This window comes from Amblyomma maculatum, chromosome 4 (assembly GCF_055883805.1).
Source record: "Amblyomma maculatum isolate TAMU_Amacu chromosome 4, ASM5588380v1, whole genome shotgun sequence".
Lineage (NCBI taxonomy): Eukaryota > Metazoa > Arthropoda > Arachnida > Ixodida > Ixodidae > Amblyomma > Amblyomma maculatum.
In genome coordinates this window covers 83018595-83038961 of record NC_139347.1, presented here as the reverse complement: position 1 = coordinate 83038961, position 20367 = coordinate 83018595, and the positions used below count along the sequence as shown (strand labels likewise).

General features: G+C 47.3%; 1 protein-coding gene across 4 annotated transcripts in view; it reads right to left on the bottom strand.

The window, feature by feature from the left end:
* LOC146191532 (beta-1,4-glucuronyltransferase 1-like) overlaps positions 1 to 20001 on the bottom strand; it is a 31139-nt gene extending 11138 nt beyond the window's left edge. Inside the window, exons 1-4 of one of the 4 annotated variants that reach the window (XM_084602051.1) lie at positions 19650 to 20001; positions 8623 to 8821; positions 3204 to 4119; positions 694 to 914 (exon numbers count right to left, since the gene is read on the bottom strand). In XM_084602051.1, coding sequence (XP_084458177.1) covers positions 694 to 914; positions 3204 to 4036 — 1054 coding nt within the window. In that variant the 5' untranslated portion in view covers positions 4037 to 4119; positions 8623 to 8821; positions 19650 to 20001. Of the gene's footprint in view, positions 1 to 693; positions 920 to 3203; positions 4120 to 8622; positions 8822 to 9321; positions 9382 to 19649 lie in introns of those variants that run through there. The other 3 variants (XM_084602049.1, XM_084602052.1, XM_084602050.1) reach the window with 3 other exon arrangements.
* Between the last annotated feature and the right edge of the window lie 366 nt (positions 20002 to 20367).

Here is a 20367-nt window from a genome sequence, read left to right as displayed (position 1 = left end):
TCGCGTGGCCATTTAGGTAGAAACAATAATGGTACAACAGATCGAATGGACCTTTTGCCAAGTGCCCCTGAAAAACCAGCGTTCGGGCCGTTCACTGAACAAGGACGGTCGCAGGTAAGGGAAGATGCGGTCAGTGGTTCCCTGTGGAACCGGGAACTCCCCTGATGGGGCTGGGACAGGTAGGTCACCGCCACTTGCGGCGGGGGCTAGCCTGCCACAGAATTTTTATCTTTTGTAGGCCGTCATTGCATACGCCACCGTTTCGGTGGTGGACGACGGCTGTTGTTGCGGCGCGTGTCTTTCTCTCCCTCTTCCTTTTTTTTTCTTCTCTATTTTCTCTTCCGTCCGCACGAGGCAGCGGAGGTGGCTCAGTTACAGAGCCCGTGCATTTTCTTTTCCTTCTTCCTACAGCCACAACAACAACAACTAAGCTTTACCTCCTACAAAAGGCGAATGCTGTACCAGGCTATTGAGAACAGTAGATAGCCTGAGGTTAAGCCGTTTTGAAGAATTTCGCTGGCTGTACGAAATCCGTCGTTATTGCATTCTGTACCCGTGGGAAGGCTTGAAGCCTGGAATTTTCGCTCAAATCGGTTACAGGAAAGCAAACAAGCTCTTTTGCACAATCGAGCTCCGCAGAGTGTACTACTGTCACAACAAATTAGCTCATAAAGTATAAAGGTTCGCAAGTACCTGGACGTTTCTTGTAAATCCGTAACCGATGAATATCTCGCGATACTTGGGAACGTCGTGAGGACCGACGTAGAAGCACTCGTAACCGAATTCGAAGACAGCTTCGTACGCCGCGTAGAGTTCGCCCTTGCTCGGAACTTTCTTCCATTTGTTGAAATTCGTTGCCCGCTGGTTTCTGCTGAAGGCCACTTCGTGATACACTCGAAACTCTTTCTTTCTGCCTGTTCTGCAAACATGGGGGCGTTTGTTCAGAAAAAAAAAACAAAAAAACAAAACAACAACCTATTAATATTACAGTTATTATGCCGTCGAGATATGTGGCAGCATCAATTAACCTTGCCTATTCTTAACAGCGTAATATATATGTTCTTGGCCTACGCTGTTCAGAATAGGCAAGGTTGTATATATAAAGCGTTTCATGCAGTGGAGTGATATACTATAATACACGGGGTGAGAAGTTTCGACATTATTGAGACTCGATTAACATGTACCTGGCGACTGCTTTGACGCCGTTTGAGTGATGTCAGGGAAAAAGTAGGAGGGACTATTAAGTTCCGCCTTTAAGGTTCTGACGCGGCAGCGTTTAATGGTTCCCGTGTTCAGGCGCCCTTGAAGATTCCCACGCATTCTGCTATACTTCTCGTTTAATCACTAATCCCTAAATTTTTGCTGCTATTATTTCCTGCATACTCGTTATCGTAGAGTCATGGGCTATCACATTATGGGAAAGTATACCGATACAGACGCGAAAACCCGCTATAACGAAGCCGTACGAATGCACCTGCCTGACCTGGCCATTCAGTTGGCCTTGACAAGGATTCCTAGTAATATCTCTAAGGTTATTTTGCTTTCTGACAGCCTATCCATGTTGGCAGCGATCGAAAATTCGAGGGATGCTCTGTTTTGCTGTTTTCTTTATTTATTTTCTTCCACCTCATGTTAAAGAAGTGCGTTTTCACTGGGCCCCGGCCACTATGGCATTGCATCTAAATAAAGGGCAGATTTTTTTTAGCGAAGTCCGCACTTGGTGGAACTCTTGTTCCGTACATACCTAATACCATTTACTTAACTTTAGCACGATTTCAAAATTTCCAACATCTACATTACCTGAGTCACGAGCCTCTCCTTTCTGCATCGGATTACCAACACTTGACACACCGCCGGAAAGGTTGCTAAAGATTTTTAGCTCAAATCGCCGGCATCGTCGACGTGGACCCCGAAGCCAGATTTTCTAGATAGCGGGGTATTTAATTAACGTTGTCGCGCTAAAAGCTTTCGCAACAACTGTCAAGTCACATATTTTTTAATGCTGCTTGTGCTAGCCTAAACCTTTGTATTTTTACCCTCGCGCTTTCTTGACGCCATTGTTATATTGCGCGAACACTGTCGCTGAGAAATCTATTGGCCAGGTCATCAAAATGACTGAAAGAATAGCTGAAATTAGAAAATGCGTAGAGAAATAGACATTTGGTTTATTTACGAGCATTAAGTGCTCAGACGAAAGTTGGAAAGGAGTTTCAGGGTGCCAGATAGTTACTGAAATTTCACGATGGTGCAGTGGTGGCCAAGTAATCTACGTTGGATAGAAAGGTTGAAATAACGAAGTCTGAAGGGATGCCGGTCACTGAAAGTGACAGCGCTTATTTGATCGTTTGGTTTAGCTTGCTTTGGTCTGTCTGGTTTAATGCCCAATTCCAACTCAGGTTCTGAGAGACGCCGTAGTGGAAGGCTCCTGAAATGTCTACCGCCTGAGGTTCTTTAATGTGGACTGACATCACACACAGCGCTTATGATGGACATAGGATGAGGAGCAGTACGACAAACGAGGCGAGAAAAGGTGCAAGCTGCCTAAAGGTAGAAAGGTGTTATTGTGGAGATTACGGAGGATGTCAGTCTGGTGGACTCCGAATGAGGGTTGGGTTTTGGGACTGTCTGGAAAGAATTGCGGAGCCATAGGTAGTGTGCCTTCATGTATTTTTGAAGTATACCTCGCCATACCGCACTTTACAAAAAAAGGAATCGCGGAGGGCGCGGAGGGCTCCAGAGAACAGAGTAAAATGCGGGTGCTTGGATGAGAATAGCAGGTGAGTCATGGGTCAGCTCACTGCCTGCGGTATCAACGCCCAGGGATGCGCCTAACTATGACGCCGGGCAGACAGTATGGAACATTTCATACAAGCCGCAGTCTAGTTCTTTGGGGGTTTAAAGGGGCGAATGAGCACCCATAGATGTCGTGTGTGTGCATACCGATCTGTGTGTGTGTGTGTGTGGGGGGGGGGGGGGGGGTTAATTGAGAGATGATGGTGGTGAGCAATGAGTGAACTTTGACACCCGGTATTGAGAACCCGGGTATTTTGGCACTAACTACTTTTATGATTTGAGCAGCGATTTAAAGGGCTGCTTTTGAACCCACTGTAAAAATAAGCATTTATCCCAGTCACCAGCTTAGGCCACACTTGACTCTTTCTTTGCATGAAGTTGAATCCACGAGGCGCTCTTGTTCCGCTCACCTGCTGAGCAGCGCGTTCTTCGTTCTCGGATGCACCGCAAACTCGGTGCCTTCAAATGCAGGCACCACGTACAGGCACTTATCACAAGGTGGCTCCCGCGTCAGAAACGTGGACAGTCGTTCGTAGAGTCCATATTGGGGCATCACATCCACGTCCGTCGCATAAAAGTACCGACTGGACTTGCACCCGTCGCGGGCAACGTTCCTCAGGTGGTTCTGCGGAAAAGGCAGGCGGGGCCACCCGCGCTTGCGCTGCATCGCCAAAAAAGCGCGCAGCAGTGCTCTGTGGCTGTCACAGTAGAGTGGCTCCTCGCTGTCTTCCCACACGAACGCGTCCTTGACGCCGCTGCTGTTTCTATCTAGGGGTGATACGAAATGGAAACTGAAGTTGTCCCTGATGGCAGGGAAGCACATCCTGAGCACGTGCACGTAGGTCACCACGAGTTGCAGGTCGAAGTCCTCCCTGAAGAACACGGCCACCGAGACCGGACCGCTCCAGTGATCGGAGAGCTCGCGAAGCCAGTGAAGATGGTCCAGCGAAGCGATGGTGGACATGCACACGGTCGCCTTGCTGGACGGTGATCGCCTGTCGCCAAGTATGGCGTTTTCGTAGATGCGGTACAGGGACTGCGAGTCGAGCGTGAACGGCGGGAGCGAGAAGACATCAGTGTAGGTGGACAGGATGTTTCGTAGTGCAGGGCGCTGGAGAGAGCTGTCTTTCCAGCCATCATCGCGCAGGATGCAGCTCTTGAAAGACGTGCAGGTGAACAGCACAGCGACTACGCTCGCGCTGAAGACCGTCAAAATGAGGCTCCGGCGCAGCTTCCAGTTCATTCCGTTGTGGCTGGGTCAGGAAATTCGCTGCTCGACGCCGCTGCCAGCGTGGTTTGTGTAGGCATCCCTTTGGCAAGGCATCCCTGCGTCGCAGAAAAAAGCAATAACAACGACTCGCGATGAATCAAATAAGTCTATACAAAGCGAACGACCGATAACTACAGGCAAAAAGGCTCGCATAATTTAGAAACCATGAGACAAAGTTAAAAGAAATTGTGCCGCCGTCTGAAAGACCGCCGAAGTTGACGTTAATATCTCGAAGAAAAAGCACCAAGTAAAAGCGATGTAGCGGTATTGAATCTTACAAACCACAACAAGAACATGAATCAAAACGACAGCATTAGGTATGCACCATCGCGAAATAATCTGAAACATTTTAACCAGAATCTTTCGGAATCACGAGTTCACGTGAGGTAAGGGTTGTCTTATACTACGTCATCAAAGTAATCTTTAAGAACCAAAGTTTGCTTCAAACAATCTGCATCTGAACTCGGCACTGGCTCTCGGACTTATAAACCGTGCTTATATCTTATACCGTAAAGAGGGTGGTTTATTTGGTTTAACTTCCTGATCAACCCGACAATGTCTATAAGGACGCCGTAGTCACAGGATCTTAGTATGACCTGACATGGCACACTACGAGGCCGACGTGAGCGGGAACGGCCCGCATCCTCGGACAATGGCAGTCGAGCCCCTTAATCTGTGATTCATCGTGACGGGGCTCTTACACCAATAAGGCTGGCTTATCCAACGTAATTTAAGCTACGCAGATGTACCACTTTCCGAAATTTAATTGATGTGCATATCCACGAAGACACAGAAAGGTAAGTGTGGAAATCACCCCTAGAGCGTCAACGTAGCGCGAGAACACGGAAACTATCACGCTGATTATTCAACATGTATACAACGACGGCTCTAGCGCCATGGCTCCAACGAACGACGGTGGTCACATGAAGAAGACGAAAACAACCCAGAGTAGAAGCCGTGAGGCGGCATCGAAAACAAAGGCACGCTGGCAGCATTGCCTGTGAACAAAGAAAAGAAAAGAAAAAAAAAACAATAACGAGTGCCCACTTGCCAATCGGACAGTCCCGCTTCCGAAACAGGTGTTGCACGCGTCTAAGGATTGAGCAAATGCGCCGCCTCTCATGAGAGGCTAGGCGCATGCGGAACTGCTCGCGTACGAAATTATGCGCGCGAGCGAACGCCAGCCGACAAGCGTTTCAGCGAAAGCTGCATGGTCTACGCTTTGTTAACATCTTCTTTGTGTATGCGGGCGAGTTTACGGAACTTGATTTACTCGGCTGGTGTTGTTTTACACGACAACCTGCTGCCGCCATCCCCGGTGAGCTGATGCAAAGGAGGTGCCTAGAATAGGAATCCAATGGCACGCATTTACAGGCATCTACATACGCCTACACAGACAAGAAAACCAGGAAGAATTTCCAAGCGTAGGTGGGAACGGAAGGTGGCGAAACAAAAAATACAGGCTGCAATATGTCTTACAGGAACTTGCTTGTCTCGCACACAGGAGAGGAAGCATTACCAAACCGCGAGAACCTTGATTAAAATGTTCTTGCGGGGGTTGAATGCAGTTCGCCCCGTTCAGCTGTCTGTATTTGATCCAGGAAGAGCTAGAGCAAAGCGCAACTGAAATATAAGCCAATAGTTGATTTTTCTAGTGCTATGTCGAGCTCGTGGAAAAGGGGAAAAAAAAAATGGCCGGAGCGGATCTAGCGTATTCGAAGCCAGAAACTATCGTGAAGTCTCGTAGTATATCGGCGCACTTTTTTTTTTCTTGGAATTTTGAAACATGGTGCATACCCGTATCGAGGGATTGGCTAATGTGTTGTAGCATATACATGGAAATTTTCACAAGCGATTGCGACAAAGTAATAGCGCCTAGTGGGAATATTAAAAAAATATATTGATGGAAAACGATAGAAGAACGTTTAAAGTAAAATAACAAGCATAACATTTCGTGAAGAAATGATCTTGAAGAAATTTAAAGGAGCTAGCAATTCAACCTGCCAGATGCAATTATGTAATCATAGATAATCAGTTTTAGCCGGACTCTGGTTGTAGGATGGCCTCTTCTAGGCAGTTTTTCTGAGACGATAGGCTTTCTCACGTTCTTCTGTTCTCTTATATATATAGGGTATCGGTATGGGTGAGAAGTTTGAGTTCTGCTTTCATAGCTTGCGCCTGTTGAGTACTATATTTAGACGATGGCAAAGAAGCACGGCGCTTCTGCGTAGAGCACGACATTTCAACATCTGTAATGATGATGTTGGTGCGACATGCACTGCTAGGAACATAGATGATAGGTGGCACCTGGGAAGCTTCAGGATGTGATGTTGAAAGGATAGCTCTAGAGCTGTACAAGCTGAAACATATGCAGCTGTTTCTGCCGAAACTGACGTTGATGGTGACAGACTGGATTGCAGCAAGTCCAGCCAGCGCTTCAGAAAAGGTGTTTAGTATGGTTTGTGGGGTTTAACGTCCCAAAGCGACTCAGGCTATGACAGACGCCGTAGTGGAGGGCTCCGGAAATTAAAAGGTGTTTAGTATTCGCTCCACCATACTATTCAGGCAAGGTCTACAGTGGTCACAACTGAGGCAGTAAAATTGGACTAAATCTCCTCAAAAGAAGCTCACACAAGGCTAGCATAAGAATCTTTTCTTCTCGTCAAGAAGAGCGTGTGCATCGGCTCTTAAGCACCGCTTAAATATGATGACCTCTTACCAGCTATGCTATTCACTACGTTTCGGGCAATCGGCATCATCAGCCGATGGGTTGTTGCTCAAGTGGTAACAATAGCGCTCCTCTGAGATGCAGTTATCAGCTGAATTCCCTTATCCACATACACGACTGCGCGTCACCCACTTGAACGCTTTACCACTATGTCCGAACCGCCAGCAGTTTGGGAATTGTAGAGGGCGAGCTTACAGAGCGTCCGCACGGTATAAAATTGGCCAAATTTTTATTTCCTCAGGGCAGGAAGAGGCAGTAAAAGTTTTTATATTGAACTCGGTAGCAACACCATGCCGTTCACCTCTTTACTGAAGCGATAGACTAAAAGCCCCCAAATCCTGCATGCTGTAATTCTAGAATTTATTTCGAGGAAGATGCTGGGTCGACACTATACATAAAATACCTATGACACATGCAAGCTGCTCGGGAATAAATGTTGTCGCCTGCAGTGAGTAGAAAAGTTTGCTCCTGCTACGCAAGCGATGCCTGACGACTTGCCGACAATGCCTCCACGACCAAACGGACGCCTTTGAGATCTGCAGGTAGTGCGCTGTCAAAGATATTCGCGCCCCGGTTGCATTAGTCTGCGGGTTTTCGTTTTGATCACCCCCTCATCAATTAGGACAACAGCCACAGGAATCGCGTAAATGCCATTTTTTTCTTCTTAAAGACTCGTAAAGCGACAGGCTTTGGGCTGGCAAGCTTGCAAACGCCGACCCTCCGCCTGGAGGTCAACGACATTTATCAGCAAAACCGCAACATCAGGTACACCTGAACGGTGCCATAACCTAAGTCTTGGCCTAAGAGTGGGTTGGAAAGTCCTGGAATATGCATGGACGATGGAGATTTACGCGTTTTCGGTCGATTGGCGGAGTCAGACAGTCTGTCATTTTCATTATTCAGAGGCATTATAAACAAGTATTGCCAAATTATTACCACTATATCGGCACCAAACTCATTAAATGTAGAAAAGCCAGCAGGAGAGGAACAATTAAAGTGAAATTTAAAGAGAAAGCTTCAAAATTTCGCATTTCACTTCACCGGCGAGGCAAAACGAGACGATTTTTCAAAAGTGAAGTATCACTCATACTTGCAGTGAATGCGCACAAAATTGGCTCCATAAGCATATAAGACAACCTTTGCGAGCCTATTCGAAGGATAGACAGTTTACCTGATCCGGACCTGGCCAGCTTTGTTCCATGGCCAACTACAATCTCGGCCATAGGCGGGATTTGCGTGACCATGGTTACGTAATGTTTTTGAATTTTCTGACTTCTTCGCAACTGTTTGTCTTAGCGTGATGTGAGGGCTCTTGCACTCTCACTCAGGCCTGTTCGACTCGCATGTTATTGGGTTCAATTCGCAGTAAGTGGACAAGAAGTTTTGAGTGTCTGTATACAGCAGGGCCGAACAAAGCCTGCTCAATTGTCGGACTGCCTTGTACAAATATCCCGTATGTCCGCCGGACATAAGGACGCTTAGCAATATTATTCATGGTGTTCATGCCATTCATGATTTGTTTTACTGGTCCTTGGAAGGTGCATTTGAAGACATAGAAACGTTTCATGGCATCGTCTCCGTTTGCATCTCTTAGAGGTTAAATTTATTCACAGCTACTACGCACTGGTAGCGAGTCAATTCTCTTTTCATTTGCGGCTATCCCAGTGAGCGAAAAAAAAACGGTTCAACTTTAAAAATAAGAGGGGGGAAAAAAACGTGCAAAACGAGAAAGACAAAAGGCAAAGGAACGCAATCCAAGGAAGACGCTGCAGTTTCATGCGTGAACCTCATAGCAATGACCCCTTACCAGCCCCGTGTTCTGGCGTACTACCTGAAGCTCAGTATAGTCCCTCCACAGGTTCAAGCACTCTTCGGTCATCTGGAACCATCCTTGTATTCCGTGAGAAGATTATCGGCGGTATTGAAGTCTGCGTCCGTGGTATTCGGTTAATATATCTGCCTTTGTCCTTGCATTTTGCAGCTTTTTCATCCTTCAACCAGCAAGCTCGTCAGAAGGGTATACTTCAGCTCTAGAGCAAGAAATAAAACCATCAATTTCAGTTAATTTCAGTTATCCAGAAGACTGGTCGCCTACAACTAAAATAACTTTCGCTTAAGATCTGAGGCGCAAAACTGATTGATCTTTGCACAGTATAATAACCATAATCTTTTTTTAACAACTTAATGCTTTCGATAATCTATGACTCCAGGTCGATTAAGAGTTCTGGAAATGTAGGCGGCAGGATTTCGCCCTCTGCGGCCGTTTTCTCCTTCACAAAGAATCTTTCAACATTTCTTTTTTCTGCGATCGACGCCAATCTGGCTAACGTCAATTCCATTTGAAGTGCACATGAGCATTGTCATAACTTAATATATCAAGTTAACAAATTTGCACGCTTGAGTGCTGGTCGAAGTTAAATAAAAGAAAATGTCGCATTTTGCCTCAATATTTCCTAAACATGCCCTTCAATGATCCCGTCTTGTCAGGCGGTGAATTTCAGCTGAATAAATAAGCGCAAGGTTTATTTACGTAAACGAAAAGAGGCTGCCCAATGCATCAAGATTACGAGAAGAGCCGCGGGACCACGTCCAGTAATGAAAGCAAAAGAGAGAAAAAGTATTCAAAGGTTAGCAAAGTATGGTTCTTCTTTGTTGCAAAGTACAACATAGTTTTGTAAACTGCGGGCGAAACCAACGCATACAGCTCTTATTATAGAGCGTTGCCAAGCTTGAATCAGACTACGAATATGTTGAGCATCAGACTACGAATATGTTGAGCCTTGTACAATGGAATTGGCCTGTTTTGGAGAATGTGGTTGAAAACCTTAAGTTATCTGGACGCCCGCGAGTTTGATGACTGAGGAAACCTGACTTCCGCCACCTCCTTAAAAATTTATTTCAGTGAAGTTCTATTTTAGAGTTGCTGTTAAGTCCCTTGCATAGCTTGCTATAAGACGTGCACCTTTCTCCGCGTCTGATCCGCTATGGAGTCGGATGCGATGCATCCGGTAGAGCTTTAACACGAGCTCGGAGGCCGCCGGAATCTCTTCGTGCCCGCCTATCGACTTCCGGAAATTGCAAGAGTGGCTTCCATGTCAGAACTCGTATCTAGCCGGATGTCGAAATAATTGCCCTTATCATATACTCGCCGATGAATTTTTTCCTTGCCAATTGCTTACAGGATCGTCCAATAAGATCACATACTCCATCTTGAATCTAAAAAGCGGGGTTTCTATGAGCTAAAAAGAGGTTTAAAAATGTAGATGTTGCCACCCTCATCTGTTTTCACAAAGTGCGAAGCGGGTCTTAAAGGCTTGCCTGCATATCATTTACTTTCTGACAGGGATCACGGAGTACATTCCGTTCTTGACGTAGCGAGCTCGAATCGAGTGGCGGGAAAAAAAAATGTTACCAAATACATTTTAGCAGTAATAAGTGCCTCTTTTCTGCCCCAAAGGCAGCAATGTAGCTAGAAATTACTCAAGAACCTATTTTGTTTTTACTACGAAGAAAAGTCATAACGAGCTGTCCTCAGCGTCCATATCAACGATTTCTTTTTGCAAGTCAGGGAGTTGTATATAAATTTCATAGCAACATCCGAAAGGTGCGAAACTGCACGAGTCAGCTCACAGGACACGGAAGTAAGACTTGCGCTCACTCACTACCTCACTTACGGTATTATGGACACAAGAGTAGAAAAAGGCGGTTAGTCACCTATGTGCCTATTTTAAACCTGCGCATAGTGCGCATGACGTGTTTTTCGACAAGCAACAGCAGTAGAACATTCTTTCATACGCGCATAATAGTTTCTAAATATCAAGAGCTCCTAAAAAGAACACCGATTTCGACCGCGTGCTCAAAGAGCTGGGTCTTTCGAGCAACATACGCTGTACCCTAGAGGTATATGGGGCTTAGCGTCCAAAACCGACGTATGCTGTACGGATGCCGTGACGAACGGCTTCAGATTCATTAAGACCACCTGGGGTACTTTAACGCCCAGATACATTGTTCAGTACACAGGCGCCTTGCGCTTCGCCTCCATTGAGGCGTGACCTCCTTGACCGAGGACGAACCCGCGTAGTCGATCTCAGCAGCCGAATGCCATTTCTAGCAAATCTACCGCGATATGGCGTCATTTACTCAAGGTATGTCACACAGACAGACACAAATCGACTTTCCCTCTAATATCTGCGCATGACAAAAAAGACACCTTGCATACGAAGCATTGGGAACGACGAAGCAAAGTCCAAGCATCGAATTTACGCTGGCAGAGCACTGACGGCGTATATAAAATACCTACGTCACCAATTCATGGTGAGTGCGTGTATCCTTACCATATTCTGAACTCCATAGGCCTCTTAATAACACTGAAACGGCTTACATGTGAACTTGGATGTAAGTCGGCAGTGAAAGGCCATAGACTACACTTCTATACGCCGCCATGTTGCCACCGGCGTTCATGGAATGAAAGAAAATTATAAATCGTCAATGCGAGTAGCCTAATTTTCCAAATAACAGTTCACGTAACGTTCGGTGAGCTCACCTAAGATAAACACGCTTTCTTGAACGAACATTCAGCCGATGCCTCTGCAGCGTCAGCACATCTTCCTTTAGCGAACAGCACGGCAGAAAAGGAGCCAGCCGGGTTCCTCAGATATAGGTGTTTTGTGTGCAAAATTTACGAGCTATATTCGACCTGGGGACCTTAGCACGACACTCTTTCTTTTCGGAGTCGTTTTCGATTGCCGGCATTCATTCGCCGCCGAGCGCTGTTGTCACTGAGACGTTGCTGCCGCTGTCTTGATACTATATGGGCGTTCATACATCGGCGGCATAGCGGGCAAGGACAGCTGTTTGTCTACTCGCGAAGGTGACCTTTATTGAAGCCCCGCCGCGATCTTTTGTCTCCAACGCGTCAACATCTGCAAGCCGTCAGCCCGAGCACAATAAAGATCGCGGCATGTGGGGTTTACTATGAAGATGGTCACATCATAACCCATACTACTCGCATTGAACACTCTTCGGTGGATTCAGTGATCTTCGCTGAAAGTAAGGCTTCAGTATGTCGAAAGAAGAAAAACAAAAGAACTCTAATAGGCGCTATAGCAGGAAAAATGTTAACCGGCGCCGTCCTTTTCGAAAGAACTTCATGCTAACAAAACACCTCTGTACTATTTATACAACTGCCAGACGGCCAAACGTACAGCCGTATGCACATCAGTTACTATGGGTATCTTCTTTACTTTGGGCCTGACAGTATTGAACTCCGCCTATTGAATGGCCCTTTGCGGCGTGCCATGACATCTCGAAAGGATAAATAACGAGAGGATGGCGGCGCACGAGGATGGGACATTAAAGACATCAGTTGCCGCTCCACCAAAAGCTGCACGACAATCATATAGCTCAGGCGCAGTAAACAAGCAGCTAGCCGGGAAATTAAAACAACGAAACTGTCTTTTAAATGCAGGGAAATTGTGCTGTGGATATTCCTACCAACATATTCCAATGTATTGTCAGGCGCCAGCATACCGAATGCATGTCCGTAGTGCTAGACATGGTTTGCGAGTGAAGTGTTGACACTCACCGCGGTGGCTACTTCGGCGACGAACCACCCCATTCCATTGCGAGAAAGGTAACCGGAAAAAACTAAGGTTTCGGCTTCCGAAGTTGGCGCATCACAAATAGTTCAAATATTATATCGACGCGACCTGTCTGTGCTTGAATACAAAGAGCAAGAGACGACTCCAGCTTTCTTGTCTCCTGGATGTGGAAAATGCGCGATCGAAGCTGTTTTATTTGGGTCTGGACGAACTCCGTCCTTGCTTACGATGTGGACCAGGAACAAGCTCTTCGTAAGCGAAGTGACACTTCTCTGCTTTCAACTTTAACCCAGTCAACTTGATTGAGTCGAGCATTGAGCAAAGCCTTTTCAAATGGTCTTCAAAGTTCGAAGAGAAGACAACGACGTCGTCTAAGTGTATCGCTCATATCTGCTACTTCAAGACTGTCAGTCCAGTATCCATTACTCTTTGGAACGTTGCTGGAGCGTAGCAGAGGCCAAATGACGTTACCTTGAACTCGAAAATGCCGTCTGGTGTGATGAACACGGTCTTCTCGCGGTCTCTTTCGTCGGCTTTAATTTGCTAGTAGCCGCTTTTCAGATCCCTCGATGAAAAATACTTTGCGTTGCAGAGCCGGCTCAATGCGGCGTCGATGCGAGGGAGGGGGTGAACATCTTTGTTCGTTTTTCAAGTGACGGTAATCCACGCAGAAGAGCGTGGATTACCTTCACCAGAACGACTGATCCCACCCAAGGGCTCTTCAACGCCTGGTCACGTCGTCGCGAAACATTTTTTCAACTTGATCGCGGATGGCCTGGCGTTCCTGCGGTGATATATAAGGGCTTTGGCGGAGAGGTCGCGTGTGTTCGTCGATGACGATGCGGTGCTTGACCAATCTAGTTTGGCACACCTTCGACGTGGACAAAAAGTATTCTCTGTAGATTTTAAGAAGAATGCGAATCCGATCTTGCTTGGCTCAGGGTAGCGCTGAGTAACGTGGTCTGGATGCCTTAGGTGCATAATCTTCGGGTTGTTCGGGGAGGGCGAATACGTCACGGGTGTTTGCTAGGCCGTCTAGAAAAGCGATCATCGTGCCATTTTTCAGATGTCGGTGATGCTCGGTTAAGTTTGTGACTAGGACGTGAGTTTGCCCACGCCGAAAATGAGCGATGCCGCTTGCGATGCCCCACCACGATCCAAGAGCAACTCCATGGGTGCTTTATTCCAAGATACCTTTAGTTGTTTTGAAGTGTCTGACACCCACGGATACAACGACGCTTGATCGGGGCGGTACGCTCAATTCTTTGTTGACGTTTAGAGCAACCTAATGCGTCGAAGTTGCCGCTGCGGGTATGGCTGTATACGATTTTTTTGTGATCGTTCACCGGGGTGAAGTTGTGGGATGTTCACTGCGGAACCACGAAGGCCGATGTGTCTATACGGGCAGTGGCGCAGCGGCCGGTTGTTTGATGTCCTCCAGGCGTCGTATTTTCTGGGGCTGGAAGGTCGTTCATATGCTTAGCGGGCGGGGCCAAGAGGCGGCATTTATGAGCAGCTTGTTCGTGTCGAGGGGGGCTTGGAAGTTCCCGTCGGAGTGCAGGGCGACGTAATGCAGCGGCATAGTTTATGGTCGGTGCTTCTTCAGTGGTCGTCGGTGTCGGTGTTGCACCAAGTGCCTACTGTACTTCTTCGCGGACCATGTCAGTAAGCGTGGCGACTTGGGGCTGCTGAGGTGATGGTAGCAAACGGCGAAGTTTTTCTCGGACGACTTCGCACATGAGGTACCGCAGACTATCTCAGCTTCCAGATGTGCCGTTGGCGACGGTAGTGCCGCATCTGGACGCAGTGATCATCTCGATTGTTGACTCTTGAATTTCGAATTCGGCCATGGTTTTCGGCGGAGCTCTGACGAGGCCTAGAAAAAAGCGACTCTTCAAATCCTCGCATCAAAAATTTCACTTTCTCTGCTTCAGTCATGCTATAGAGTCGGCGTGGCTGAAGAGGCCCTTCATTTTTTCAGCATAAGCAATATCGGTTCACAGAGGAATTGAATCATTCATTGCAGGAGGGACTACGCTTTTTCTTTGCCGAGACCCTAGTGAAGGTCTTCAAAAGTTAGTTACGAAACTCATGCAAAACGGCGCGCCTGAAGTGCTTATCACGGACAGGGACAACATTAACAGGAGAGCTGACGCAGCCATCTTGACCTACAGTCATATCAAGCCATCGACATACAACAGCATAAGATCCGCAGACGAACAGACTTACAGACTTACAGAAGGTTTGATCAAGGCCATCGCAGACATGATTACCATGTACTACGTCGATGCTGAACAGAAGAACTGGGACATCCTGCCGTATATGTGATCTTTGCCTACAGCACCGCCGTCCAGAAGACTACCAGGTCGACCCGATTCCAACTTGTGCATGGCAGGCAGCCAACGAATACTCTCGACGCGATGCTGCCACACGTGACAGAGGGGGACAATGTCGACGTGGCCGCCTACCTTCAGCGCATAGAGGAAGCCCGTCGCCATCCCTGGCTGTGCATTTAAGACAAGCAAAGCACCGACGCCCGACGCTATAACTTACGACGACGTGACGCAGAGTACAATCCGGAAGACCAAGTCAGGCTACGCGTCCACCACCCCGATTCGCCGTGGTGGACTAATTGAAAGTTGCTACGTCGATACTTTGGACCACACAGAGTGATCGGCGGCGTGACAGCTTCCGAGCGACGACACGCGCGCCCGGAAATCGTGCATGCTGTATGCGTTAAGCCATATAAAGAATCCTTTATGTTTAAATTTTGCAATGTTTGTGTTTTCCATTCTCTGCTTATTTTGGAGCATCGGTGCGATGTTTGTTTAAGGGGAAGTGTAATGCAACGAACCTATGAAAGATTTTCTGTTTTCGACAGCCTCTAGCACGCGGCCTTATCACTGTGATTGTAGCGCACGAAATGATATCGACCGCGCTCGCTGTCGCGATACGCGGGTTTATCGTTTACTTCTAATGCGGGCGCAGTAGTAGTTGTTACACGTGCCTGTTCGTTTGTCGTCACGGCATTGTCACAACCAAGTGACAATATCGACTCGACCTGTCTGTGCTTGACTACAAGAAGCAAGAGGCGACTACAAGAGCCTCCCTCCCCCTCCCCTAAAGAAAACGAACAAAAAAATTAAGCCGTCCGTGCCAAGTTACAGTATCTAAAAACTGAATTGAGTACGCCTGGAGTAAACAGGGGCATCACAAACGTCGGTTACATTAAACGCATGCATAACCTATTACCGCCTTACTCTTCGTTCGAAAGGGAGCGAAGAAGGTTACGCACTCCCTTAGGAACGCATAGAGTTCCACGGCCCCCTTGCTTTCTCCGTTTCGTACTCATCGCGCCTTTATTTCGCTTTCGTGAAAGGGTGTCGCGGGAAATTCTGCATCAATCGCTGAATTTTCTGACTCTCGAATTAACCCTTTTGAACGGAGGGAAGCGAGCAGCCCTATACAGTCAAACGCCCTCAATGCGTGCAGTTCCTTGAATACATTTACTTGCCTGTGCGCATACATCCAGGAATTGAGAACACCTGTTCCAAGCTCTGCGGCGTAATTGTATATCCATCGGCTGTTTGTTCTCTCTATTCTATACTTTGCCACGATACACTCTCACATATCCCTGTGAAAAGGGCGTAGATTGCTGTACAAAGAACAGACTCGATTGGGGAAGTGATAATCCTAGAGAACCGGCTTAAATGTACGCTAAGAAGCCTGTTCATTATTTTGGCGTGCTCGAGCCGCATGTCTGGCTTGTTTAGCAGCTTCTTTCGTCGCTTCGGTCGAGGTTGCCGCAACGTTCTCGCGTGTATTGGTTCAATCTGTTCCCGTCACTTTGCTTTTAGCTCTCCTGAAAGCAGCAGCGATATTGGCCCAGTCGGTGTCAAGTGAAAGGCTTGTTAATTTTACTCTTCTGTGTTTTACACCACCACTCAATAGCGGATGTGTCTTCCAATGTTTTATAAGCGGCGAAGTACTATCGTTCTTCACGTTGTAAGGGCGCGAATGAAGTCTAATTTCAATTTTTTCCTGCCTTTATATTTTGATACTTCTTTCTTATTTTGATGTTCTTTTCATTACATCAAGTAGCGCGAAATGTGAGAGATGGGATATATTACTACCGACTTTCATCGTCGGGCAGCTCAGAATGTAAAAGCTGAAGCTTTAACTCGATTTTGAGCCCACTACTTTTCGAAACAGGTTGGCTTGGCTCGCGTGGGCAAGTTTACGGTGTGACTATTGTTCCTGTTCCTAGGCATCTTTTGGACAACAGTCTACGTCTCTGATGAAGTGTTTTACTTCCTAGATTTACATTCAGCATTGAGAGCTTTAAATGTCGTTATGCAGTAATACGGTAACTTTCGAAAGAAGGTTTCCTATCACGAAGAAGTCACTCTCCCCAAAGAAGTTCCCAGGGCGTTTTGTGATTTCACGCCACGGAAACGTTAGGAGTACACCATTTTGAAAGCCCCATGAGGAAAGACTTTCTTGGCAAAATTTCTCAACTATCGCCAAAACATGAGGTCATTTCCTGGGATGGGTTACGCGGGGTATAATAGCCCAGAAGTAAATATAGTTTATTGAGAAGATGGACTCATCCACCCAACCGAATTATTGGGCTACCAGTTCAAGCTATATGATCAAAATCATAGCAATTTTTCGAACACTAACAACGCCATGTGTGCTGTTCGATAAATAATCACGCAATGGTATTTATTGCCTTCAGTATGGTCCTTATATATTGAGGATGAAAATATGGCTTGATACAACGGCAATTAAGGGAACGTCCTTATATTGCGGCTGGGTTACTGAGGAATGCCGTACGTGTACCCCAGGGCTTATTTGAGAATTAACCTGAGGTTTATTGCATGTTGCTCTCTTGTAAAAGCGGCCGCTACGGCTGGGATCAGACATCGTGACCTTGCGGTCCGGAGCAGTAGGTCTTGGCCACCATGTCGATAACAAGAGCGCCAGACAGCGTATACGAAAAAGTCAATGCCTTCAAAAGCGTGATGCGGTGGCATCTATCCTTTGAGATCTGTTTTCTACGTGCCCAATATTAGATGCTGAACACTGTGCAATTGTATTATAGCATATTGTTGATAAGCTTTGAAAGGTAATATTTTCTGATTATTGTACACTAGAACAGGGTTACTACTTTTGGTTGCGTTCAGGTGACCAATTATTGCAGAGGTGTCCAAGAAAACCTACAAAACCTTTGTCAAAAAATGCATGAGCTTTTGAGCGCCTTGTCGAACTGGGTCCAAAAAGACGCCTGAGAAGAAAGCTCTCCATTCAGTCCGTTCGTTTGTTTTCGTAGACGCATGCAAACAGGCTTCGAGCGCATTAGATTGATTTGGTATATACGATTTAAAGTCCTAAAGCAACTCAGCATATGAGCAGCGCGTCGCAGTAACGTACTGCGGAGATTCCGACCACTTGGGGTTCTTGGTATTTTGAGGTCTTGGCATCCTGGGATCTTGGCATCCTGGGGTCTTGGCATCCTGGGGTCTTGGCATCCTGGGGTCTTGGCATCCTGGGGTCTTGGCATCCTGGGGTCTTGGCATCCTGGGGTCTTGGCATTCTGGGGTCTTGGCATTCTGGGGTCTTGGCATTCTGGGGTCTTGGCATTCTGGGGTCTTGGCATTCTGGGGTCTTGGCATTCTGGGGTCTTGGCATCTCGGGTCTGGCATCTTGGGGTCTTGGCATTTTAGTGTTCTTCAACTTTTAGTGTACTTGGGATGCTCTGGCATCGCACAATACACGGACTCCTCGTTTTTCGCCTCTATCAAAAAGCGACCGCCGCGGCCAGGATATGATCCCGCATCCGTGAATTGAGCAGTAGAGCGCCCAAACCCCTGAGCCATCGCGGCGGGTCGCTTCGGTTATATTAGTCGAATGCTGTTCAATAAGGAGTCACAACGGATTAACTCGAAAAGCTGTGATTAATCTTTCAATTACTTGGAAGTGATAATTTGAAGTCCATTCTAACAAAACCTATAAACGATTTTTTTTTTCCTCCATGAGCGTAATTTTGTGCTACAAACGCATGTCACTTTTGTAACGTGCGTATACCAGCGCGAAAGATAAGGGAGCAGAAAAAACGCCCAAGGTTGACGAGGTACAGTAATAACATTTATGAGCGTCAACACGGCAAAGCGTGCCGTGCTGTACAATTAGCGCAGCCTAGCTAGCGCTGGAAGGAAGTTCGCGCGCGAGATACGCGCTGCTAAGGCTGTTAAATGAACGGATTCACTCCCTGCCATCAGCGCAGTCTGTTGGGTCTTCTAGTAGGGCAGATTGCTGCGTTGACTACCTGCGACACGTTGCAATGACAGCTCAAGAAAGGCGCGTCCATATGAATGTTATATGCTAGTTATCAGTTACCGCTATGCGTTGCAGACAGCGAGCAGGAGCTGGCAGGGAGTGCATCCGCTCATCTAACAGCTTTAGCCGCGCGTATCTATAGGAGGCGAATTCACTGCCAGCAGCTAGGCTGCGCCGATTGTGCTATGCGGCACACTTTGCCTTGGTGAAATTCAAATTTTATGATTGCACATACACAGGTTTCATTGTTAGACTACATGCTCTACTGATAACAGGGACAGGAAGCCCTAAAGACGATGCACCATTATCACGCACATGCGTTATAAGCTGCATGCGGCTGTCATTTTAGAAGGACCAATTGTTATATTTGAGAAAAACAGTGTGCTCAGATGAATGTGGTATTAGGTGAACCCGCTGCCTAGATTCTCTAGGCTTCTTTGGGAGGGTGTTATTTTCAAAATCAGAGTATTCATTGTACGCTGCTAACCGCTTTATGCACTCCTCCGCTTTTAACACTAATAAACATAGGTTTACTATACTAACAATCGTTCCTTCCAACGGCAATAAAACATTTATCAGAAGCGTGATAATGAATTCTTTCTGAATATGTAAATTGAGGGTGTCAGCCCGTCGCATAGTGAAGCTCTCAGAATTAAGACTCCATGCGGTTATTCAGCATGCACTGAAGTCACAATTCATCAAAGAATTTGCATTTTTATGTCCGCATGTGTGTGGCCTCTGTTACCAGGTGTCGCAACCGCAGCTTCGAAGCAGGCAGCAAAATATTGTAACAGCTAAGTCAAAACGCGCGATCACCACCAGCGTCGATGTCACGTGTGTGTCCGTACTGTCTGCTTGAATGAACGCTCACATTAACACAGCTTATCACCCCATGTCAGCAAGAAAATGGCCCACTTACCTCAATGAACAGAATTGGGCACTTCACCAAAAGTACGCGGTGTCACAAACCGAAGAGGAGATTTCGAAGTCGAAGTTCGCCTTTGATGCTGAGGGAAGCAGTGAACGGGTGCAATATTATTTCAGGACGAGTCCTTGTCGAAGTCGATGGCAGCGGAGCTCGTGGCTTCTCTTCGGCGGACACCGCGCAGTATCGCGGCAGTAATCGCGCGGGCGGTCAGCGCGCGAGGTTCCAGTCCCGTCAAGAGCCCACGCGCACCGCAGGTTGAACCTTCTCCGCCGCTCGGGCCTTGCGTCCGGGAAAGGGGGGAAGGCGGCAGAACACAAGTGACGCAATCAGCGACGACCACGACGCGCTACGGGGGCGGAAACGGCAATGGGAACGACAGAGGAGGCAGTGAAGGGAAGAGCTGGAGCGAGGACGCCCCCCCCCCCCCCCCCCCCCCCCTCTCAACTAAAGCGAGGTCCCCCGTGGGCGGATGACGATGTTGATAAAAACATGTGCTCCGCCGAAGCGTGTTGCTGACGCGTGTGCCGAGCAGGGCTAGCTGAATGTCAACAACTTCCCAATAATCGCATTTCGTATGCGTTCTGCGCCGTCCCGTTGACTGGATAATCAGTGGAAACGTTTCACCTTGTCCCGTGCGTCGACATGAGTGCATCCGCGCACGTGTAGAGCGATGTGCATGGAAGAACAGCTTCGTGCATTGGCCGTGGCT